Genomic DNA, 25,620 nt, shown 5'->3' with positions numbered 1-25,620 from the left:
TTGAACGCTATGGGCTACATTTAACAGGAATATACCTCACTAGTACTATAGCAATACTAGGGGTAAATAATTGGGGGAGGGGGATGAGATCTGTGGGGTGTTTTGGGTTTTCTCTTTGGTCTGCATGTGTCTATCTGTTATTTTTCTCTGTGGAGCAATAAAAATTGTCTAAAATTGAGAGTGATGGTGATTGTAGAACTAAGTGAGGATACTGTGAGACATGACTATTTTGGTTAGAATATATGCTATGTGACTATATCTCAACAAAATCTGCTGATTCAAAATAAACAGAAAGATTCAAGGGCTAGAGTACATGTGGAGAGAAAAGTATACCTTTTCAGTGTTAGTAGTGTTCTAGTTTGCTAATGCTGCAGAATGCAAAACACCAGAGATGGATAGGCTTTTATAAAACGGGGGTTTATTTCACTACACAGTTACAGTCTTAAGGCCACAAAGCATCCAAGGTAACACCTCAGCAATCGGGTACCTTCACCGGAGGACGGCCAGTGGCGTCCGGAAAACCTCTGTTAGCTAGGAAGGCAGCTGGCATCTGCTCCAAAGCTCCGGCCTCAAAACGGCTTTCTCCCAGGACGTTCCTTTCTAGCAAGCTTGCTTCTCTTCAAAACATCACTCCCAGCTGCACTCTCTTTTTCTCTCTTTGAGTCAGCTCATTTATATCGCTCCACCGATCAGGGCCCACCCTAAATGGGCGGGGCCACACCTCCATGGGAACATCTCATCAGAGTCATCTCCCACAGCTGGGTGGGGCACATTCCAAGCAAATCCAACCAGCACCAAAAACATCTGCCCCACACAAGACCACAAAGATAATGGCATTTGGGGGACACAATACATTCAAACTGGCACATTCCACCCCCCTGGAACCCAAAATGACATTATCTTTCCAAATACAAAATACATTCATTTCATCACAATATCACAAAAACTTAAATCATTTCAGTAACAAAAGTTAAGTACAAAATCCCATCAAAATCAATTTAGGCTTGGTCAGTCCTAAGGCATAATTCCCCTCTAGCTGTGGATTTGTGAACTTACAACAAGTTATATGCTTCCAATATACAAAGGAGAGACATTCATAGGATAAACATTTCCATTGCCATAAGGAGAAACAGTAAGGAAAACAGGGTTAACAGGACCAAAACAGTTCCTAAAACCTGCAGGACAAACTCCATTAGATTTCAAAGTCTGAGAGTCATTAACAGAACAACGTTGCATCCTTGGGGCTTGAGAGAGCGGGAGCCTAACCCTTCCTAAGGGCCTTTTCGGCAGCCCTTTCCTCTCCAAATGCTTAGGTGAGTGCTCCAACATACCCACACATTGGGGAGACCACCTTCTCGGCCCCACCCTCCTCAAACATCGGGGCAGCTCCCGGATTCCCTTCCATCTCTGGGGCACACGCTCAACCCCTTCAGAACAGTGTGGTGGCAGCCAGGCTCTCCCCAATTCCCTGGGAATGTGCTCCAACCTCTTTGGGACCTGAGGTGGCAAAACTCTTCCAGAGCATCGAGGTGGAATGCCCGCCCTCGACCTCCAGGGCAAACTCACCCTTCCCATGCATGTGGGCTGCTCCGCTCTCCCAGCCCGAGACCTCCTGACTCCAGACCTCAACCTCCATGGCTCTGTCTTTGAAGAGATTTTTCCTTTAATTTTTTCCTTGTCTGTCTCCTCCAGTCCAGACCGGCAATGGCTCTGTCTATAAAGATCTCGCAAAAATTCTGTTGGCTTTGCATGAAGCATACAGGGGTCAAAGCCATCAGACAATAGGACTTTCCACAAATCCTTTCTGGATAATTCCATCTCCAATCTTGGCTTGTACTGAAATGGCGGCTGGGTTCCATGTTTGGTTACATTCTCACATTGGGCTGTAGCTTCTGGGATTCCACCCCCTGGAAGCTCATAATTTTCCAAGCCATCAGCTTCTGGTCTCTTTGAACCCAAGAGTTCAGTTCTAAGTTTATCTCTCTCTGCTCGCATTTTACTATAAGCTGCAAGGAGAAGCCAGGTTACATCCTCCACAGGTAGTCTGGAGATCTCCTCAGCTAAGTATTCCAGGTTGTCACTTTTAAATTCTTCCTTCCATCCGACACGAGGACTCAATTTTGCCAAATTCTCTGCCACTTTAAAACAAGGATCACCTTTATTCCAGTTTACAACAACATATTCATCATTTCTGTTCAAGGCCTCATCAGAAGTATCTTTAGAGTCCATATTTCCACAAACAGTCTCTTTAAAGCAGTTTTGGCCTTTTCTATCAAGCTCCTCACAATTCTTCCAGAAACTCCCCATTATCCATTTAAAAAGCCGTTCCAACATGTTTGGTATTTGCAAACTCAGCAGCAAAAGCACCCCACTTCTCTGGTACCAAAATCTGTTCTAGTTTGCTAATGCTGCAGAATGCAAAAACACCAGAGATGGATAGGCTTTTATAAAACGGGGGTTTATTTCACAACACAGTTACAGTCTTAAGGCCACAAAGCATCCAAGGTAACACCTCAGCAATTGGGTACCTTCACCGGAGGACGGCCAGTGGCGTCCGGAAAACCTCTGTTAGCTAGGAAGGCAGCTGGCATCTGCTCCAAAGCTCCGGCCTCAAAACGGCTTTCTCCCAGGACGTTCCTTTCTAGCAAGCTTGCTTCTCTTCAAAACATCACTCCCAGCTGCACTCTCTTTTTCTCTCTGAGTCAGCTCATTTATATCGCTCCACCGATCAGGGCCCACCCTAAATGGGCGGGGCCACACCTCCATGGGAACATCTCATCAGAGTCATCTCCCACAGCTGGGTGGGGCACATTCCAAGCAAATCCAACCAGCACCAAAAACGTCTGCCCCACACAAGACCACAAAGATAATGGCATTTGGGGGACACAATACATTCAAACTGGCACAAGTAGGTTAGCATAATGGTACAGCCCCTCCAGAGGCTAATGTAGCGATCCACATGAGGCTAAATATAGGGTCACCATATGATTAGGCAATTCCATTACTAGCAATATACTCAGAAGAACTGAAAGGAGGGGCTCGAACAGACATTTTTACAATAATCTTTAAAGCAGTATTATTCACAGTAGCCAATGGATGGAGGTGGCCAAAGGGTACATCAACAGAGGAGCAAAAGGGCGATCTGTGGTGTATACATACGATGGAATATTGTGTGGCTATAAAAAGGAAGTCGTGAGTTCAACGAGACGAATGAACCTTGAGGACATTACGTTGAGCAAAATAAGCCAGAAACAAAAGGACAAATATTGTATGGTCTCATTTAGAAAATATTAATAGAAAATCATGCTCTAGATTTTAAGCTCTTACAGCAATCACATTTATTCCTGAGTTTTAAGTGTTATTTCTAAATGCTAAGATGCTGTGCCCTATTGTATAACTTGGTGTTTCCCTGGAACTTTGGGTACCTGTGTGACACCTAAGACTCAGAGTTAGAATTCTGCAGCTCTGAAAGTTAGCATTACTCCATATAGCAACTATTAAAGAAGCCAAAAAAGAGATCAGACTTCAATTAGAGATTGAAAAAAGCTGAGCCAGTTGGGAGGAAGATAAATCAGAATACAGGGTAAAGGATGATACTAACTGTATTTTAAAACTTCACCTTCTGTGTGAGACCAAAGGAAGACATGATTATTTTGTACAAAATTTAAATTTTCTGTAGCATACAATCTAACTTAACCTGTCTGGCCAGTTCATCTAAACAACCTAAAAACATGAAGCCTATGATAGGGAATGAGACCTTATAATTCTGTAGAGCTTAATGTAATACCCAGATACATTCCAGATAAATTAAAAAGCATTTGCAAAGTCCCCTGAGGATGGGAGAAAAAATGTGGACCTATTAAACTTCCCCACCTGGGAAATTCCTGATACTCTCTCAAGCATTAGGGACTCCCAATTTAATAAGCCAAACCCTGGATCTTAAGTCTTGCTCGTACGAAACTTATTTCTGTACTTCAATGTGGAAACTAAGCCTTCCTACAATTATGCCTAAGAGTCACTTCCAGAGCACCTCTTTTGTTGCTCAGATGTGGTTTTTCTCTCTCTCTAAGCCCAATTCTGCAAATAAACTCATCGCCCTCCCCCTTTACGTGGGACATGTCTTCCAGGGGTATAAGTCTCCCTGGCAACATGGCACATGACTCCCAGGGATGAGCCTGGCCCTGGCACTGTGGGATTGACAATGCCCTCTTGACCAAAAGGGGGAAAAAAATTAACAAAATAAGGTTCCAGTGGCTAAGAGATATCAAATAGAGTCGAGAGGCTATACTGGAGATTACTCTTATGCAGGCTTCAGCTAGATAGTGCAAATCGGTATGGCATGCCAAGCCCCGACCAACAGTATTCCTGAAAACCCTAAAGAATACCCAGGGCTCTAGACAAGACTCTATAAAACGTTTAATTCATTAAGCTTATTTATCAGAAACTTAAAACCTCCAGATTGTTCCTTTGCCAGATAAGCCCTGAAATCCAGTCTCTCCAAGAACATAAACCAGTTGCATCCCCCTACCCCATAATGTCGACATCCCTTTTCAACACGAAGAAGTTAGAATGGTCATTCCCCAAATATCCCTGATGATTGAGAGAATGAGCAAATGAGAGGGAGGAGATGTAACACAGAAGAAATGCTTTAACAAATGATTACTGAATCCTACAGGTATTTCTGTTTAGTCTCTAATGTATTAGAACAGCTAGAAGGAAATACCTGAATTTGTGGACTATAATCCATACCATACTTTGAAATTTGCTCTATAACTCCGTGTTAAACTGTATTTAGAAATGTATCACTCTTTTGCATATCTTATGTTTCACAATAAAAAATGTTTAAAATTTTAAAAATTATATTTATTTCTTTATTCTTTTCAGAAACTGACCCTCAAAAATACAAATGTTTCGGGGAGGAGGGGCAAGATGGCGGCATAGAGAAGAGTGGAAGCTAAGTAGTCCCCCTGGAACAACTACAAAAAACCAGAAACAACTAGTAAATAATCCAGAATAACTGCAGGGGGACAAACGAGACCATTCACTCATCATACACCAATCTGAATTGGGAGGAATGCCCGAGAACACAGCATAAAATCTTTTCCAGGGCTGTGAAGTGGAGAAGGGTGGAGACAGCACAAGCAGAGAGAGAGACCATTGAAATGCTAATGACCTCCACCTGGGGGCTCTGTCTTCTCTAGGAGGAAAGGGGTGTGGCCCTTTCCATTCAGAACCAGACCCCAGAGCCTGGGGGAACACGGCCATACCTCCTCACACCAGTCAAGAATTATAGGCTAACAGGCGTCACCTGCTGGGCAGAAAAGCACAGTGACCCGAGGCATCAAAGGGTGGAGCAATTTTCTAAGACACACCCGCAGGGAAACCAGATACTGAATATCTCTTCCCTCTGGGACCTGAGCCTGTTCTGGTCTGGGAAAACCTGATTTGGATAACCAAGGAAACCATGCCTAGACAACAGAAAATTACAACCTACACTAAGAAAAACAAAGTTATGGCCCAGTCAAAGAAACAAACGTACCCTTCAACTGAGTTACAGGAATTTAAACAACTAATGCTAAATCAATTCAAAAAGTTTAGAGAAGATACTGCAAAAGAGATAGAGGCTGTAAAGGAAGCACTGGGCATGTATACAGCAGAAATCAAAAGTTCAACAACACAACTAGTAGAATCTATGGAAATGAAAGGCACAACACAAGAGATGAAAGACACAATGGAAACATACAACAGCAGATCTCAAGAGGCAGAAGAAAACACTCAGGAACTGGAGAACAAAACACCTGAAAGCCTACACGCAAAGGAGCAGATGGAGAAAAGAATGAAAAAATATAAGCAACGTCTCCGGAAACTCAAGGACGAAACAAAGTACAATAATGTACGTATCATTGGTGTCCCAGAAGGAGAAGAGAAGGGAAAGGGGGCAGAAGCAATAATAGAGGAAATAATTAATGAAAATTTCCCATCTCTTATGAAAGACATAAAATTACAGATCCAAGAAGCGCAGCGTACTCCAAACAGAAGAGATATGAATAGGCCTACGCCAAGACACTTAATAATCAGATTATCAAATGTCAAGGACAAAGAGAGAATCCTGAAAGCCGCAAGAGAAAAGCGATCCATTACATACAAAGGAAGCTTAATAAGACTATGTGCGGATCTCTCAGCAGAAACCATGGAGGCAAGAAGGAAGTGGTGTGATATATTTAAGATACTGAAAGAGAAAAACCGCCAACCAAGAATCCTATATCCAGCAAAGCTGTCCTTCGAATATGAGGGAGAGCTCAAAATATTTTCTGACAGACAATGAGAGACTTTGTGAACAAGACACCTGTCCTACAGGAAATACTAAAGGGAGCACTACACGGTGATAGAAGACAGGAGTGCATGGTTTGGAACACAATTTGGGGAGATGGTAGCACAACAATGTAAGTACACTGAACAAAGGTAACTATGAATACGGTTGAGAGAGGAAGGTGGGGAGCATGTGAGACACCACAAGAAAGGAGGAAAGATAAAGACTGGGACTGTGTAACTTGGCGAAATCTAGAGTATTCAACAATTGTGATAAAATGTACAAATATGTTCTTTTATGAGGGAGAACAAGCAAATGTCAACCTTGCAAGGTGTTAAAAATGGGGAGGCACTGGGGGAGGGATGCAATCAGCATAAACTAGAGACTATAACTAATAGAATCATTGTATTATGCTTCCTTTAATGTAACAAAGGTTATATACCAAGGTGAATGCAGATAAGAGGGGGGGATAGGGGAGGCATGTTAGACACTTGACATTGGTGGTATTGTCTGATTCTTTATTCTACTTTGATTTAAGGTAATTTTTCCTTTTGCTGCTTCCTAGCCATCTTTTTTTTTCCTCTTTCTTTTGCCTCTCTACCTTCTTTGACTCTCCCTCCTGCCTTGTGGAAGAAATGTAGATGTTCTTATATAGATAATGGTGAAGGTGGTGAACACATAAATGTATGACCATGAAGAAAACCATCGATTATTTACTTGGGATGGAATGTATGGTGAGTGAACATAACCATATTAAAAAAAAATGGGTTGATGACAAAACCTCGAGGGCAATATACTGAGTGAAATAAGCCAGACACATTAGGACAATTATTGCAGGGTCTCACTGATAGGAACTAATTATAATATGTAAACTCACAGACATGAAATATAAGGTACCAAGATATAGGACGAGGCTTAAGAATGGGGAGTGGTTGCTTAGTATGAGCATAATGTTCAATTATGATGAACTTAAATGTTTGGAAATGAACAGGGGTGTTGGTAGCAAGATGTGAGAATAACTAACAGTGCCGAATGGTGTGTGAATGAGGTAGAAAGGGGAAGCTCAGAGTCATATATGTTACCAGAAGGAAAGTTGGAGGTCAAAAGATGGGAATGTATAAAACTGAATCCTATGGTGGGCAATGGCCATGATCAACTGTACAAATACTAGAAATCGCTTCCATGAACCAGAACAAATGTATGACAATACAATTAGAAGTTAATAATAGAGGGGCATATAGGGAAGAACTATATACCTATTACAAACTATATACTACAGTTAGTAGTATTTCAACATTTTTTCATAAACAGTAACAAATGTACTATATCAATACTACAAGTCAACAATTGAGGGGGGTTGGTTAGGGATAGGGGAGGATTAGAGTTTCCTTTTCTTTTCTTTTTTTTTTTCATCTTTCACTTTATTTCTTGTCTGGAGTAATGAAAAGCTTCTAAAAATTGAACAAAAATTAAGTGTGATGGATGCACAGCTGTATGAGGGTACCCAGGGGCAAGTGATTGCACACTTTGGATCTTTGGATAATTGTATGGTATCTTAACAATCTCAATAAAAATGAAAATAAATAAATAAATAAATAAATAAATAAATAAATAATACAAATGTTTCAAATCCATTAAAACTCTATCGGCAATTCCTTTAAGTTTCTAGTGTATTAGGATAGCTAGAAGGAAATACCTGAAACTGTCAAACTATAATCCAATAGCCTTGATTCTTGAGATGATAATTGTATAACTATATAGTTTTTATCGTGTGAAAACCTTGTGACTGACTCTCCCTGGATCCAGTGCACAGGCAGATGAGTAATAAAATAACCACAAAAAATATATATAAATAATATGGGGTATAAGGGGTATGGAATGTTTTGGGAGTTCTTTTTTGTTTTTTTATTGTTTTTTTTTTTTGGAATAATGAAAATATTCTAAAATTTATTGTGGTGATGAACGTACAACTATATGATGATACTGTGAGACACTGACTGTATACTTTCAATAGATTATATGGTGTGTGAATATATCTCAGTAAAATTGCATTTATTTAAAAAACAAAAAGAATGCATCATACTAAAAAAAAAAAAACCTCTATCAGCCCATTAAAAATGACTTTGCAAGAAGCCAAGGAGCTCTACAGCTGACTGATTTTGACAAAGGTGTCTGACCTACTCAATGGAGAAAGAACAGCCTCTTCAACAAACGGTGCTAGTTAAACCAGACAGCTACATGCAAAACAATGAAAGGGTACTCCTCACACCATATACAAAAATTAATTCAGAATGGACCAAAGACCTAAACATAAGACCTAAAACTATAAAACTCTTAGAAGAAAACATAGGCAAATACCTTCAAGACCTTGTAGTAGGCAGTGGATTTTCAGACTTTACACCAAAATCATAAGCAACAAAAGAAAAAAACAGATAAATGGGACTTCATCAGAATTAAAAACCTTCACAACTAAAAGAATCAAATATCTAGGAATAAACTTTACCAAGGATGTAAAGGATCTATATTCAGAAAACCACAAACATTGCTTAAAGAAATCAAAGACCTAAATAAAAGGAAGGACATTCCATATCCATGGATCGGAGGGCTAAATGTCATTAAGATGTCAATTCTACCCAAACTGATCTACAAATCCAATGCAATACAATTCAAAATTCCAACAGCCTACTGTAGAGAAATGGAAAAGCCAATTATCAAATTTATAAGGAAACGCAAGGGGCCTCGAATTGCCAAAAAATATCCTGAAAAAGAATGGAGTGGGAGGACTCATGCTTCCTGACTTTAAAGCCTATTACAAAGCTACAGTGGTCAAAACAGCATGGTACTTGCATAAAGATAGATATATTGATCAATGGAATCGAACTGAAAGTTCAGAAATAGACTCTCAGATCTATGGTCAATTGATTTTTGAAAAGACTCCCAAGTCCACTCAACTGAGACAGTACAGTTTTTTCAATAAATGGTGCTAGGAGAACTGGACATCCATATCCAAAAGAATGAAAGAGGACCTCTATCTCACACCCCCATCTCACAAAAATTAACTCAAAATGGATTAAAGACCTAAATATACGAGCCAGTATCATAAAACTCCTAGAAGAAAATGTAGAGAAGCATCATCTAGTGATAGGTAATCGTTTCTTAAACTTACACCCAAAGCTGAAGCAAAGAAAAACAAAATAGGTAACTGAGAACTCCTCAAAATGGAATACTTTTGGGCTTCAAAGGACTTTGTCAAAAAAGTTAAAATGCATCCTACTCAACGGGAGAATATATTTGGAAGCCATAAATCTGATAAGGGTTTGATATCCAGGATAAATAAAGAAACACTACAACTCAACAATAAAAAGACAAACAACCCAGTTAAAAAATGGGCTAAAGACATGAATAGGCTTTTTCCAAAGAGGGAAAGGTCTTCGGAAAGGCTTTGGGCATAAGGTCTAGGAAACCACAGCCTATCACTAGATCATATAAGTGGCTAAAAAGCACATGAAAAGATGTTCAACTGGTTATTAGGGAAATGCAAATCAAAACCACGAGATATCATTTCACAGACCTACTAGAATGGCCACTATTAAACAAACAGGAAACTACAAGTGCTGGAGAGGATGTGGAGAAATAGGAACACTTATTCACTGCTGGTAGGAATGGAGAATGGTGCAGCCACTGTGAAGACAGTATGGCAGTTCCTCAGAAAGCTAAGTATAGAACTACCATATGATCCGGCAATCCTGCTACTAGGTTTGCAGGAACACAGACATTTGCACACCAATATTCACAGTGGCATTATTCACAATTGCCAATAGATTGAACAATCCAAGTGTCCAGCAACTGATGAATGGATAAAGAAAATATCGTATATACATACGATGGAATATTATTCAGCAGTAAGAAGGAATGAAGTACTGAAGCATGTGACAACATGGATGAACCTTGAGAACATTACGCTGAGTGCAAATTAGTCAGACACAAAAAGACAAATACTGTATGATCTCACTAATATGAACTAATTATAATAAGTAAACTCATAGAGTTAAAATCTAGAATATAGGTTATCAGGAGATAAAATGAAGGTAAAGAATGGGGAGCAGATGCTTAATATATACAGAATTTTTAACTAGGTTGAATTCAAATGTTTGGAAATGGATAGAGGTGATGTAACACAATATGGTGAGTACACTTAAGAGCACTGAATTATGGATGTGATTACGGTTGAAAGAGGAAGTTTAGAGTCACATATATCACTAGAAAGAGAGGCTAGAGGATAAAACATGGGATTGTATAATACAGTGAACCCTGTGGTGGACAATGACTGTGATTAATAGTACAAATATAAAAATGTTCTTTCATGAACTAGAACAAATGTCTATCACTATTACAAGGAGTTAACAATAGAGAGGTATATGGGAAAAAATGTACCTATTGCAAACTATGGACTATAGTTAACAATAGTATTTTAATATTCCTTCATCAACAGTAACGTACGTACCACACCAATGCTGGGGGCAGGGCGGGGATAAGGGGTATGGGATGTTTTGGGTGTTTTTTTTGTTTTTTGTGGGTTTTTTGAGTAATGAAAATATTCTAAAATTGATTATGGTGATTGTTCTAGTTTGCTAATGCTGCAGAATGCAAAACACCAGAGATGGATAAGCTTTTATAAAACGGGGGTTTATTTCACTACACAATTACAGTCTTAAGGCCACAAAGCGTCCAAGGTAACACATCAGCAATCGGGTACCCTCACCGGAGGATGGCCAATGGCCTCCGGAAAACCTCTGTTAGCTAGGAAGGCAGCTGGCATCTGCTCCAAAGCTCCGGCCTCAAAACAGCTTTCTCCCAGGACGTTCCTCTCTAGCAAGCTTGCTCCTCTTCAAAACATCACTCCCAGCTGCACTCTCTTTCCTCTTTGAGTCAGCTCATTTATATAGCTCCACCGATCAAGGCCCACCCCGAATGGGTGGGGCCAAGCCTCCATGGGAACATCTCATCAAAATTATCACCAACAGCTGGGTGGGGCACACTCCAAGCAAATCCAACCAGCACCCAAGGGTCTGCCCCACACAAGACCACAAAGATAATGGCATTTGGGGGACACAATACATTCAAACCGGCACAGTGATGAATACACAACTATGTGATGACACTGTGAACCACTGATTGTATACTCTGGATGGATTATACCTGTGTGTGAATATATCTCAATAAAACTGCTTAAAAATTAAAAACTTTCAAGCATCAAATGACAGAATCAAGAGAATGAAAAGGCTATCTATAGAACGGGAGAAAATATCTGCAAATCATTTATCTAATAAGGCATTAATATCCAGAATTTAAAAAGAACGCCTACAACTCAACAACAAAAAGACAAATAATCTAACTGAAAAATGGGCAAAGCACCTGAGTAGACATATCTCCAAAGAAGGTACACTAATGGCCAATGAGCACATTAAAATATATTCAACATTGTTAGTCATTAAAGAAATGCAAATGAAAACCACAATGAGATACTACCTCACACCCATTAGAACGGCTATTATTTCAAAAATGGAAAATAACAAGTGTTATTGCAGAGAAACGGGAATCCTCATACATTGCTGCTGGGAATATAAAATGGTACAGCTGCTGTGGAAACAGTTCAGCAGCTCAAAAAGTTAAACATAAACTTTACTATATGACCCACCAATCCCACTTCTAGGTATATACCCAAAAGAATTCAAAGTAGAGACTTGAACAGATATTTGTACACCAGTGTTCACAGTATTAGTATTCACAGTTGCCAAAAGATGTAAGCAACCCAAGTGTCCATCAACAGATCAATGGAAAAACAAAATGTTCAATATAAAAACAATGGAATATTATTCAGCCATAAAAAGGAATGGGGTTCTAATACATGCTACAACATGGGTGAACCTTGAAGACATCATGTTGTGCGAAACAGATACAAAAGGACAAGTATCATGATTTCTCTCATAAGAAATACCTAGAATATGCAAATTCATAGAAACAGAAAGAATACAGGTTACCAGGAATGTGGACAGGGCAGGAATGAGGAGTTAATATCCAGTCAGTGTAGAGTTTCCGTTTTGGGTGATAAAAAGGTTTTGGGAATATGTGGTCATGATGATGGCACAACATTGTGAATGTAATTATTAATACACTGAAATTGTATATTTGAAAGTGGTTAAAAGGGAAACATGATGTTGTATACAGTGACCACAATGAAAATTCAGGAAAAAAAAATTCTAAAAGAGAGAGAGTAGGAGGGGAAAAAAAAAATAGCCATATTTCAGCAAAACACTCACACAAACTCCATTCCACAAAGGAGGTTATCTTCTTTACCAGGCAAGCCAAGCCCCATAAAACTGTGTATGAACATCTGTAGTTAAGCAGACCAGGCAAACAATGATGTTCACCATCATTTTGTCCTTCAGTTTTTGCCAAATATTTCTTGCAAATATCCGGCCCTCCACATAAAGATAAAGTGCTGTCCAGTAGGGAGCACAATGAGCTAATTATACCCATTTTTAAATTAATTTCCTTTAGATATTTATTCTAAATAAATAGATAAAAATGTATTACTAAATGTATTAAGTAATTAAATTGAACACTTTCTTAGGTAAGGATTACTCAAACTCTCTGTCATGAAGGACTAGATTTTCCCCAAATCTGTTGCGGACAAACATTTTTGTAACACATAATAAAAATGTGGCAATGCCACATTGTTATAAAAGTTTTTAATTATTTATCTCTGAACTTAACTCATTCCAAACAGAAACAGTTTGAAGATCCACTGGGGCCAACCACATGAGTAGCACTGATTCAGACCACAAATACAGCTAAGTCTTTAAAAAGTTCTAAAATTAGCGAGGCATTAATCAATCTAAATACATCACAACAAGGTAGGAAAAAAAAAATTTACCTTGGGAAAATACTTGTATAATCCCATGTATGCAAGCTGTAAGGTAAGAAATGGAGCAAATATGGACTGTGAAGAAAGAAGATAAAATTATTTCTAACATAATAATTCAAATCACAATAAATTAAACAAACAGCAGCTATAAAATTCCAGCAAAAATCTGTAATAAAACATTTAATGTTAGTGGTTGAAATAATCTTGTTCCTACGGAAGGCTGAAGAAAATAAAGGGAGCTGGTTTTCTAACCATAAAACATGTTTTCCCAAGTTATACAACTCTTTCACATTCGGGACATTTAATGTTCCAAAACAATGTCTTCGTTCATAAAATTTTTCTTTTAAATTATTTAATGTATTGAATCGTGATAAAGATAAAACAAATCATGCAACAACATTTCCCTTCCTAGAGGGAATTAACTAACAACTTTGCAAACACACATAAAAGGACGGACCTAATTTCTCTCTCTATGCCCAACTCAGCAAATAAATTCATTAACCTCCCCGCAACGAGGGACATAATTCCTAGGGGAATGAATCTCCCTGCCGACATGGGAAACGATGGCCAGGAATGAGCCTGGCCCTGGCAGTGAGGGATTGAAAACGCCTACTTGACCAAAAGGTAGAAAAAAGAAAGGTAACAAGCTGAGGTCACAGTGGCTGAGAGATCCCAAATAGAGTCAAGAGGTTATCCTGGAGGTTTCTCCTAAGCAAACTCCTGCTAGACATCCCAAATGGCCACAGTACACCATGCCCTTACGAAAAGTAGTCCCCAAATACCTAAGTCCCTACCTGAGATTCTATAAAATATTCACTTGCTAAGTTTTATCTCTCAGAAACTTAAATTCACCAGAGTGTCCCGATGCCAAACAAGTCCTAAAACCCAGAGGCAACAGCTTCTTTAAGAACAACAATCAGACGCAGCCCCCTTCCCCATTCTGCCAAAACCCCCTTTCAATATGAACAAGTCATGGTGCTCACTGCCTAGACACCCCTGAAGATGGAGAAAGAGATTAGTAAGAGAAAGGGGTAGCAACAAACAAGGTAAGATTTAACAAAGGTCTATGAATACCGAAACTTTATATAAATATATATATATTTTTAGGTGCTGGGGTGTTGGAATAGCTGTGGAACTATAACCCATAACAATTTTTGAAATTACCTATATAACTGTTTGTTGAATTGTACATCGAAAGTTAACACCTTTCTGTATGTATATTTTACAATGACGGAAATAGCTGAATTTGTGGAACAGTGACACATGACATTCTTTGAAATTTGCTAACTACTTGTTAAACTGTACTTTGAAATTTATCACTGGTATGTATATATGTTACAGCTCATAATAAAAAAAGGTATTAAAAAAGGGGGGGCCTAGTACTCAAAACAGACGCCATACATTCTTAAGACTTTGGGGCAAGGAATTAACTCTAACAGCCTTATCTCTAGCCCTCAAATGGCGAGCTGTTCTTATAGATAAAGTAGCTTGGTTATCTGCCTTCTCAGACAATAATATAGACAAGATCAAAATAATACTTCATTTACATGATTACTTCTTAAACTAAAAATATCATGGAGTATAGGAGCAACAACTACTAGATCAAAGTACAGAGATCTAGAAGAGCAGTGAGAAATAACACTTGAAAATCTGATAGCAAAGAAAACAACAAAATCTCACGCAAAAATGAGGCACAAAAATAGGACATCATAACTTTAAAATCATGAAAGCACAGAGCCCTTCAGAAAGAAACAAAAAGCAGCTACAGATCTCACTAAATGCTGAAAGCATCTGTGATCTTTGTAATGACGACTGTAGGTCATGAGGGAAAAAAATTAAATCTGTTCAATAGAGTTCTATTTAAGAAAACATTTGTACAAAAATAGATTTTAAAAAACTTCTTTTGCTTAATGAAGTAAACCTTAATTATCTGGAAATTTTATTGATGTGCTTTGTCCATGGTAAGTATTCTTAAAATGTCTACTGAATGGAAACACTTCAAAGAGCAAGATGCTTATCCACGAGCTAGGTTTCTCTGTATTTCCTCTACATACTGTAAAAGAAAACCAGTAAATCCTAACTTTCAGCCCAGAGTCATTTCATGGTACCATGAAAACTGTCACCAAGATAATACAGCATTATAAAATACTGAAATGCCTTCTGAACTGTAGAAAAACTACATCATGTTCAGGATAGCGGGAATTGCATTTTAATGTTTCAAATTATTTGAAAATTGGTAATTAATATATAGTATATGTGAGTACTTTACCCTTTGGTTCTGGAATGAAGCTGCCTAGGTTTAAATCCCAGCTGTCACTTAGTAGCTGTGTGACCTTGGACAAATGATTTAACCTCTCTAAGCCTCTGTTCCCTCATCTATAAAACATGAATTAAACATGGATTCAAATGATAACTATTTCATAAGGATGAAAATTAAATGAATTATACATAAAGCACTTAGAATGGTACCTGGCATGTAGAAAGAGTTTGGTACTTTTAAGCTCTATATTTAACCAGAACACCCCATTCTATAACCAAGGTGAATGGAAAAATGTATAATACATCAAACAGTCATATAAATCTAGTAAATATTATGTTAATATTGGCAATGAGTTCTATGAATTGAAAGCACTCATTATTATAACAAATTTTCAGCTTCCATTTTGTAAGCTAATAGTCAGCAACTCTTTTCTTACCAAGTATTTGCAAACAAAAGCCCTGACTCCAAGGGCAAGGAGAGCACATCCCACCAATCTAAATATTCGAAAAGAGTCAAATTCTTCTGTTGTACTTCCATCTTCCAGATTGGGTTTCTCACTAATTAGCTGTTTCCTTAGCTTCATTGCTTCTTCAAATCTGGAGAGATATTGTTCTAGACCATGGCGAGAACCCCTCTGGACAATGTCTGTGGTCAGGTCCCCTCTGTTCCGCTGCCGGAGCTCAAGGTTGCCATCATTACTGCAGTCAGGTGGTATAATGAAAGAGTCCAGGTTTTCTCCCAGCTGGGTCCCTTTTACCTCGGCCATACCACCCTGCTGGTCAGTTGTTCCTGTACTGACTGAATCACCCAGCACTACTCGCTTTGAAACTGAAGGAATGACAAGGGAGTTCAGTTTATCACTGTCCTGCTGCTTTGATTTTGTTTGACTTTCTTCTTCTGAGAAAAGAAATTTTAAAAATTAAAATTTATATATTAATACTAGCAAACATTTTACATGTTGGTATTTACAAAACACGCTGCTGCAGATAGAATATGGCAGTTTCTAAATCTATGTTAATACTGATTTGGCATAAAAAAATAACCTAGTTCCTTCCTGTACACCTTCAAAAGGTATCAGTTAAAAGAATATTCCTGCAGAGGAAATAATCCAAACCCTGGGGGGTAGGAGATAAAACTAGTAGACACACTGGGAAAGGTATTCAAGGAACAGAGCAAGCTGTAAAGACCAACTTTTTATAATAATACAGCCAAGAAGTATGACTGCATTGCCTGCTCTAGCTTACTTGGTTAAAAACATAAAATCATTAAAGCTTCTTAAAATCTGTATTTTAAAATTAGATTTCTGAATCTAGAGTCCAGTCAGCATAGGGTGTGGCATAGCCCACAACTGCTGTTTACGTAATCCTACTGCTGCAGTCAGGGTGCCACGAGTAGGTTTGTCAGCTGTTTTAGGATGGCGTTCTGGTTTCAAAAAAACAAAACAAAACAGCCTTTAAAGACAGATAATTTTCAAAGTAAAAGAAAAAAATACAGAAAGTACCTCTAAGAATTTAAAAATAAATTTTAAAATATATTTTTATATATTTATAAAAAGAATAAATGTTTTATATTATAAATTTTCATAACTTTATATATTAAAATTTATATTACTTTTTTATTTATTTTTAAATTTATAAAATTTATATTTATTTATAAAAATAAATTTAAAAATAAATTCTTTGGGAAAGAATAAATATCTGATATTAATCATTAGAAGAAGATATTTATCTTCCAACAACTGTTCTAGAAGAATCTGAAATAGTGCTCTTACCTCTGCTGGTAGTTTTAATCCTCAAATTTGTAAACTGTCTAAAAGTTCAGAGCCATACAAATCTAAAGCCTCACAGAACAGAACAGAAGTCACAAAGATCTCAGGAGCTTGCAACCGGTAACAAAAGGCCAATTACTAAAGGCAATACTCAATGGAAATTTAGAGGACACTAGCACATACTAAGTGTTCAATTAATATGCACATGAACAACAACAAAAATTTTTGAGACTCACTGGACAGCTCAATGGGAAAGAAATGAGGGGCTCCCCTTTAGGGTTAAGTGCAGTTCCGGACATCAAGCACATAAATCTCAGCACACTAGGAAGGGAGATCTCAGGTGACTACTTCTCATTTGTTGGATCTATAAAGAATGCTCATTCCTTTTTCTTTTCCACCTCTCCTAGAAGGCCCATAAATGAGTGTTAAAGGCACCGAATATAGACACTATAACACGACCATAAGAATATCTGATCCATGTAGGAAGAAACAGAAAGCAATTCACACCAAGCTAGTGTGGGCAGAGTTACAGCAAGCCAAAAGGAAAAAAGAAGACAGACACTAAGGAAGGCACCGGAAGGAAAGGTATTTGGAGCTGACAGAAAGGAAAGCAATCTCCCCGAGGCGCGAAGTGGGCAGAGGAGTCTGGGGATAAAATGTGGTCTCTCTAGGGAAGCCGAGGGGGTGGAAAGAAAGCAAGCAGCCATTCTTTGGGTAACCGGGCAGAGGGACTCAGGAGCGAGGGCTTTGTAGCCAGCGGCGGGGTTGAGGAGAATCTCAGAGCAACCCAGAAGTTTGGGGGGAGAGACTAGGAACTTCAAGGCGTTAAAAGCTTCAAAACTTGGGACATCACCTAAGGTACGGGGACGAAGAGGAGGATCAGAGGGAATGGATCGGTCAAAAAGGTCAGTGGAGTGGGTAATGGGGGGAAGAGCGTTGAGAAATGTTCCTGAAGACTCAAGGGGATGGGCGGGAGACTGAGGGGAAACCGAGGCTCTCACCTGCGCCGCCCCCGGGCCTGTGAAAGCCCATGATCCGGTTGATGCGCTGTTCCGAGTTCATGAGGAGCTTTCTCCGCCGCAGCTCAGCCCTACGCTGGGAAGCCGACAGGCCTGTACCCGCCCGGGCCCCTGGCCTGTCCCCGCCGTCGGTAGCGACGGTCACCGGCTCCATCCTCCCTTCCATGGTGCGGCAGCGGTGGTGGATATGGCGGTGGATAGCGGTGCGGATGACTCCAGGCCTCACGGCGGGGCGCGCGTGCCCTCCCACAGTAGACCCGCCCGAGCGCGAGCCCGGAGACTGCGGGCGTAGCGCTCGCGCGCGTGCGCGCGCGCGCGCGCCGTCCAGTTTAGACCAGGCTCAAAGCTCTGTGCCGCCATCTTAAGTAAGGGCATCGCTGGATACCCCAGCCCCTAGTCGCCTCCGTTGGTTCTAACTGCTTCCCTCCCCTGAGTCTTCTCTGCTGTCCACCTCTGGTGAAGAAAATGGGTTGCAGTCTGACAAGTAGAAAAGGGGGTGGGAGTGGAGAGTAGGCTCACTTTAGATTGATGCCAGAAAGCATAATGGAGGTTTTAGCGGCAAGCACTTGTTTGCAGTGACCTGTGGCCTCGCTTACAGGCCATGAGAAAACGTAACTGAGGAAGAGACGTTTTAGGGAGCGTTGCCTTGGGACTTGATCTTAGTGCTGTTCCCTCAACATGAACTGCCTTTCTCTCAAATACATGACCGGTTTGTTCCCTGGCTTTCCTCACTTCTTTGCTCAAAGGAGACATTCCCAATGAGGCGGTCTCTGTCCATTCTAAGTTGCCACCCTTCCCCAACATTTCTGTTCCCTTTATCTCTTTATTTTTCTCCTTAGTGTTACATCCCAGAAGAAGAAACTAACATAGAAGGAGTTTCTAACCCAGGAGCCCCACAGCTTATCTCACAGAAAACAGGTGCCCCATAAACTAAAGAATGAAGGCTGTTCAAAGCTGTTCCAGGCTGTTCCAGCCACAGTGGCACCTCAAAGGCGGGTAAAGCAAGGTCAGATGTATCCATAAGAGGAACAACCAAAAAGGCCTGCTCTCCCTAGTTAAATAACACAGCTGCTTTCCTAAAAAGAATATTGTCTCAGAATTCTAGCAACCAATCAGCCCAAAACTAGATAAGCACTCACCCAGTTGAGGCACAGAACATCACAGCAGACACCCTACCCAAAGTGGGTTCCTTTTTTCGTTAAAAAATGCTGCTCTCAGATAGAGAACGGGAGCCATTATCTTTTTCTTCTTTTCTGCTGGCTCCCACTTGCTTTCTTTCTGTAGTAAATCTTAAACTTTGTACTTAAACTTTGACTCTCTGCGTTGTGAGGATTCTTGAAAGCCTCCGAACCTAACACTTAGCACTTTTAACCACCTGAGTGATAAGTGTATTTCTTAATTGTCCATTTACCCCTAACTAGAATGTTAGGGAGAGCAAGCAGTGTGTTTTGTTCACTGCTGCAAGTCCTATAACAGTGTAGGCACTCAGCAGGGCCAATTTATCTATTAGATACACTAGGCTTTGAGCTGAGAACCCACGATACTCTTAGACATCCATGGAAATGTTTTAATTTTAATTTACTTGAAAATCAGAAGAAAAATGAATATTTATATATATATATATATATGATACTGTCAACGAAAGACATAATCAAGGGATTTGCTGCCAAGGCAAGGAAAGAGTTTTATTGTACAAAAGCAACATGCGTGTGGAGCCTGCTCTGAGAATTGCAGTTTCTAGATGGCTTACATAGCCGCTCAGGTGAGAGGAGGGATAAGGGGTATGAGTCATTTGAGTTGGAATGTCTTTGGGCAAATGATCAGTTAATCAGCAAGCCCCAGGAGCGGGACATTTGTGCAAAATCTGGGCCATCTGGTGAAGGTCAGCAGACTCTCTGTCACCAGTTTTGACTTGAATTTCTCACAGGATCAGAAGTCTGTGTTCCCACCACAAAGATCATTGATAATATCAACTCAGCTAGCTTCCTTCTCTTCTTCATAGTTCCCTGGATAAAGTGGAAGCTTAAGCAAACCGAGATGGTTAGTATAGTCATTAACCATTGCATTTTCACGATACTGAATCCAGTCTGTACTCATCTCTATATCAACACAGTCATAAAATATAATTTTAAGTAGGTTTTTATGAAGAGAGGAGCCCACTAAGCAAAAATGCCTAAGGCCCACAGGGCACTGGTGCTTAGTAATGAATGAGCAAATGAAGGAATTGAATCCATCAACCCTCGCTAAAAGGGAGTCACAGCCATTACTATCTGAGGCTGCAGATGTGCAGCCTAGTGTGTCCCTTGCAACAAAACTAAGACTGCCTGCTACAAAATCACCCTCAAATTCAGGAAGCAGGTGAAACCCTACATAGACAAGAGGTAATAAAAATACTATATTTAACTGTTAGTCACCTAATCCTGTCCCAGACAGAAAAAGAATTTGAGAAAGAAGTGAAAAAACTATCTTTGGGGTTCAACAACACAAGGAGCTCAAGAAAGACTGTAAGACTGAGCTGCACCCTTGATTGGATGAAAGTTAAATCCCAGGAACACATCCTAGTTAATTTTAAATATTAGAGGAGGTTCCACTGGACATCTGCACAAACCTAGAGCACCAAGTCTCAGACTGTGCTTTAAAAATAATTAACACACACCAGAAAATGTTAAATAGTAACAAATGTGCAGAAGGTGATGATGCACAGCCCTGATGGGTCAGTTCCAAAAGAGGGCTTGAGGAGCAGAATTAGAATCATTGTGTTAGAGTCATGATATTAAGCATCCAGCCAAATGTTTCCTTCCAATTAACATTTCATTCCTCCTTGAAACTGAAGAAGTCATAACTCAGAAGTGTGAATCTCGATGGAACGGAAAGAATGAATGAATGAATTAGGCCACTTAGAGGCAATTCAAGAGTGAACTTTAGGAAATTAGTAAATTGCTTCCTATAAATCCCAAAATGACTCAGAAATTTTATTCCAATAATTCCTTAAATTTGGTTATTAAGCATCCTCATACATTGAAAGTTTAAAAGCAGCAGGCTAAACCAGCAACTTCAAAAGAAGAAGACCTATCAAATGGTCCTCTCCCAAATTAGGTCGGGTCTCATCATATCAAAATGACAACCGGGGAGGAGGAGCTAAGATGGCAGCATAGAGAGGAGTGGAAGACTGTTAGTCCCCCCCGGAACAATTCATAAATGACCAAAAAACTAGTAAATAACCTGGAATAACTGGGGGGGGACAAACGTGACTGTCCACTCATCATCCACCAACCTGAATTGGGAGGAATGCCCGAGATCACAGCATAAAATCTGTGAGCAAAAACTGCAGACCCGCGCTGAGAGCCGAGAGCCCCTCCCTCACAGAAGCGTCACGGTGCTAGAGAGCAGCACTCTCTCAGCCCAGCTCCAACTGGGGTTTTAATGTTAACTGCTCAATACAGATAGTGAATTCTCAATAAGCAGACAGTGGCTTTTGGTAACAACTGACCTTGGGAGAGTCGGGGGGACATATCTGTCTCAGGACGGGGAGCCCAGAGGATCGGGTGCTATCTCTGGCTGACAAGTGAACCTGGGAGCTTTTCTGTCCCTTTCTCTCTCTGTGGAGAAAACCTCAGCTGTTTTCAGCCCACAGCACTTTTCAGTAAAGACAGCCTCAGCCATTTTAAAATCAAAACACTTTGATCAGCAGAGTCAGAGAAACAAAGAACTTGATATGCAGATAACCTCTCTGGAGGGGGCATAGCTTCCCAAGAGGAAAGGGAGGGGCCCAGCTCTACTGCCCACCTTTCCAAATCCTGGGGGAGGAGAGCCACAGGCCACACCCTCTTACACAGGTGGTGACAGGCTGACAGATGCACCTGCCGGGCAGAAAAGCACAGGTATATCAATCCTCTAAGAAAAACCATCAGGGAAATCAGATACTGAATATTTCCTCCTTCTGTGACCTGAGCCTGTTCTGGTCTGGGAAAACCTGATTGGGGTGGCCCAGGAGGTTAGATGCCTAGACAACAGAAAACTACAACGTACACTAAGAGAAACAAAGCTATGGCCCAGTCAAAGGAACAAATGTATACTTCAGCTGAGATACAGGAATTCAAACAACTACTGCTAAATCAATTCAAAAAGTTTAGAGAATATTTCACAAAAGAGAGTCTGTAAAGAAAACACTGGGCATACATAAGGCAGAAATCAAAAGTTCAAAAAAACAACTAGCAGAATCTATGGAAACGAAAGGCACAACACAAGAGACAAAAGATACAATGGAAACATACAACAGCAGATCTCAAGAGGCAGAAGAAAACACTCAAGAACTGGAGAACAAAACACCTGAAAGCCTACACGCAAAGGAGCAGATGGAGAAAGGAATGAAAAAATATGAGCAATGTCTCTGGGAACTTAAAGATGAAACAAAGTACAAAAATGTACATATCATTGGTGTCCCAGAAGGAGAAGAGAAGGGAAAAGGGGCAGAGGCAATAATAGAGGAAATAATCAATGAAAATTTCCCATCTCTTATGAAAGACATAAAATCATAGATCCAAGAAGCACAGCGTACTCCAAACAGAATAGATCTGAATAGGCCTATGCCAAGACACTTAATAATCAGATTATCAAATGTCAAAGACAAAGAGAGAATCCTGAAAGCAGCAAGAGAAAAGCGATCCATCACATACAAAGGAAGCTTAATAAGACTATGTGCGGATCTCTCAGCAGAAACCATGGAGGCAAGAAGGAAGTGGTGTGATATATTTAAGATACTGAAAGAGAAAAAACCGCCAACCAAGAATCCTATATCCAGCAAAGCTGTCCTTCAAATATGAAGGAGAGCTCAAAATATTTTCCGACAAACAGACAATGAGAGACTTTGTGAACAAGACACCTGCCCTACAGGAAATACTAAAGGGAGCACTACAGAGTGACAGGAGAAGACAGGAGTGTGTGGTTTGGAACACAATTTTGGGAGATGGTAGCACAGCAATGTAAGTACACTGTACAAAGGTAACTATGAATACTGTTGAAAGAGGAAGGTTGGGAGCATGTGTGACACCAGAAGAAAGGAGGAAAGATAAAGAATGGGACTGTGTAACTTGGTGAAATCTAGAGTGTTCAACAATTGTGATAAAATGTACAAATATGTTCTTTCACGAGGGAGAACAAGCAAATGTCAACCTTGCAAGGTGTTAAAAATGGGGAGGCAATGGGGGAGGGATGAAATCAACACAAACTAGAGACTGTAACTAACAGAATCATTTTATTATGCTTCCTTTAATATAACAAAGGCGATATACCAAGGTAAATGCAGATAAGAGGGGGGTATAGGGGAGGCATGTTAGACACTTGACATTGGTGGTGTTGTCTGACTCTTTACTCTACTTTGATTTAAGGTTACTTTTCCTTTTGCTAGTTCCTAGTTGTCATTTTTTTCCTCTTTCTTTTGCCTCTCTACCTTCTTTGACTCTCCCTCCTGCCTTGTGGAAGAAATGTAGATGCCCTTATATAGATAATGGTGAAGGTGGTGAACACATAAATATGTGACCATACAGAGAACCATCGATTGTTTACTTAGGATGTAATGTATGGTGTGTGAACAAAACCATCTTAAAAAAAAAAAAAATGGGTTGATGACAAAACCTCAAGGGCAATATAACTGAGTGAAATAAGCGAGACATATAAGGACAAATATTGCGGGGTCTCACTGATAAGAACTAATTATAATATGTAAACTCATAGACATGAAATATAAGGTACCAAGATACAGGATGATGCTTAAGAATGGGGAGTGGTTGCTTAGTATGAGCAGAATGTTCAACTAGGATGAACTTAAATGTTTGGAAATGAACAGAGGTGTCAGTAGCAAGATGTGAGAATAACTAACAGTGCTGAATGGTGCAGGAATGAGGTGGAAAGGGGAAGCTCAGAGTCATATATGTCACCAGAAGGAAAGTTGGAGGTCAAAAGATGGGAATGTATAAAACTGAATCCTATGGTGGGCAATGTCCATGATTAACTGTACAGATATTAGAAAACTCTTCCATGAACCAGAACAAATGTATGATAATACAACTAGAAGTTAATAATAGAGGGGCATATAGGGAAGAAATATATACCTATTGCAAACTATATACTACAGTTAGTATTTCAACATTCTTTCATAAATAGTAACAAACCTACTATACCAACACTACGAGTCAACAATTGAGGGGAGTTGGTTAGGGATATGGGAGGATTCGAGTTTCCTTTTTTTTTTTTCTTTTTCTTTTTTCATCTTTCACTTTATCTCTTGTCTGGAGTAATGAAAAGTTTCTAAAAGTTGAACAAAAATTAAGTGCAGTGATGGATGCACAGCTGTATGAGGGTACCAGGGGCAACTGATTATACACTTTGGATCTTTGAATAATTGTATGGTATCTGAACAATCCCAATAAAAATTTTTAAAAAAATGACAACCAGGAAGCGAACCTCATGAAATAAACTTAATTTTAGGTGTTACTGAATGTTTTGTTTTGGAGTATTTATAGCCATATTAACGGTTGCTATAAATGTGTGGGGCAAAATCATTGGCTTCCTGGATAATGTTAATTTCAAGTATTACTCCAGACTGATACTAATGAGGATTTCTGCTACTTTCTGAGAATGTATGGCAGACATTTAAAAGTTTTCTGGCTTCCCTATGCTTAGGCAGTTGCCATACTCTTGAAGTCCTCCTGTAACTGCTATTCTTAGCACTCCTATAAAGTGAATAATCCTAATGCCACATCTCTTTTGCCAAATCGTTATAAGGGAGTATGATCCTGACTCAGCATTGGATACCCAAAGAATTCAGGGAGAAAGCTTCCAATACAGACACAAGGAATTTCATACCGTCCATGTTCCTTCCCCAGAAGAAGGTAATCTTTTCACTCCCTAGCAACTCTTCTTTTCTGTGACCCTAAAAGTAGTTCCTCCCCACTAGTAAGAGTTGACATAATCAATGTCAAATAACCAGCCAAAGTTATCACTCCCCACTTCACTACTCTCAAAGTTCCCAGCTGTCCTAGTTTGCTAATGTTGCAGAATGCAAAACACCAGAGATGGATTGGCTTTTGTAAAAAGGGGGTTTATTTGGCTACACAGTTACAGTCTTAAGGCCGTAAAGTGTCCAAGGTAACACATCAGTAATCGGGTACCTTCACTGGAGGATGGCCAACGGTGTCCATAAAACTTCTGTTAGCTGGGAAGGCATGTGGCTGGCGTCTGCTCCAAAGTTCTGGTTTCAAAATGGCTTTCTCCCAGGACGTTCCTCTCTAGCAAGCTTGCTCCTCTTCAAAACATCACTCACAGCTGCACTCCGTC

The 25,620-nt window shown here is 39.8% G+C and overlaps 1 protein-coding gene across 4 annotated transcripts in view; it reads right to left on the bottom strand.

Moving 5' to 3' along the window:
- The window catches only part of CAMLG (calcium modulating ligand), a 38,709-nt gene extending 19,623 nt beyond the window's left edge, over positions 1 to 19,086 (bottom strand). For 2 of the 4 annotated variants that reach the window (XM_037801918.1, XM_037801921.1), the window contains exons 1-3: positions 18,268 to 19,086; positions 15,935 to 16,395; positions 13,248 to 13,313 (exon numbers count right to left, since the gene is read on the bottom strand). In XM_037801918.1, coding sequence (XP_037657846.1) covers positions 13,248 to 13,313; positions 15,935 to 16,395; positions 18,268 to 18,451 — 711 coding nt within the window. In that variant the 5' untranslated portion in view covers positions 18,452 to 19,086. Of the gene's footprint in view, positions 1 to 12,630; positions 12,705 to 13,247; positions 13,314 to 15,934; positions 16,396 to 18,267 lie in introns of all 4 variants that reach the window. The other 2 variants (XM_037801920.1, XM_037801919.1) reach the window with 2 other exon arrangements.
- Positions 19,087 to 25,620: the final 6,534 nt, after the last annotated feature.

This window comes from Choloepus didactylus, chromosome 13 (assembly GCF_015220235.1).
Source record: "Choloepus didactylus isolate mChoDid1 chromosome 13, mChoDid1.pri, whole genome shotgun sequence".
Classification (NCBI taxonomy): Eukaryota; Metazoa; Chordata; class Mammalia; order Pilosa; family Megalonychidae; genus Choloepus; species Choloepus didactylus.
The sequence above is the reverse complement of the archived record's forward strand: the minus strand, read 5'-3'. Positions and strand labels throughout refer to the sequence as shown.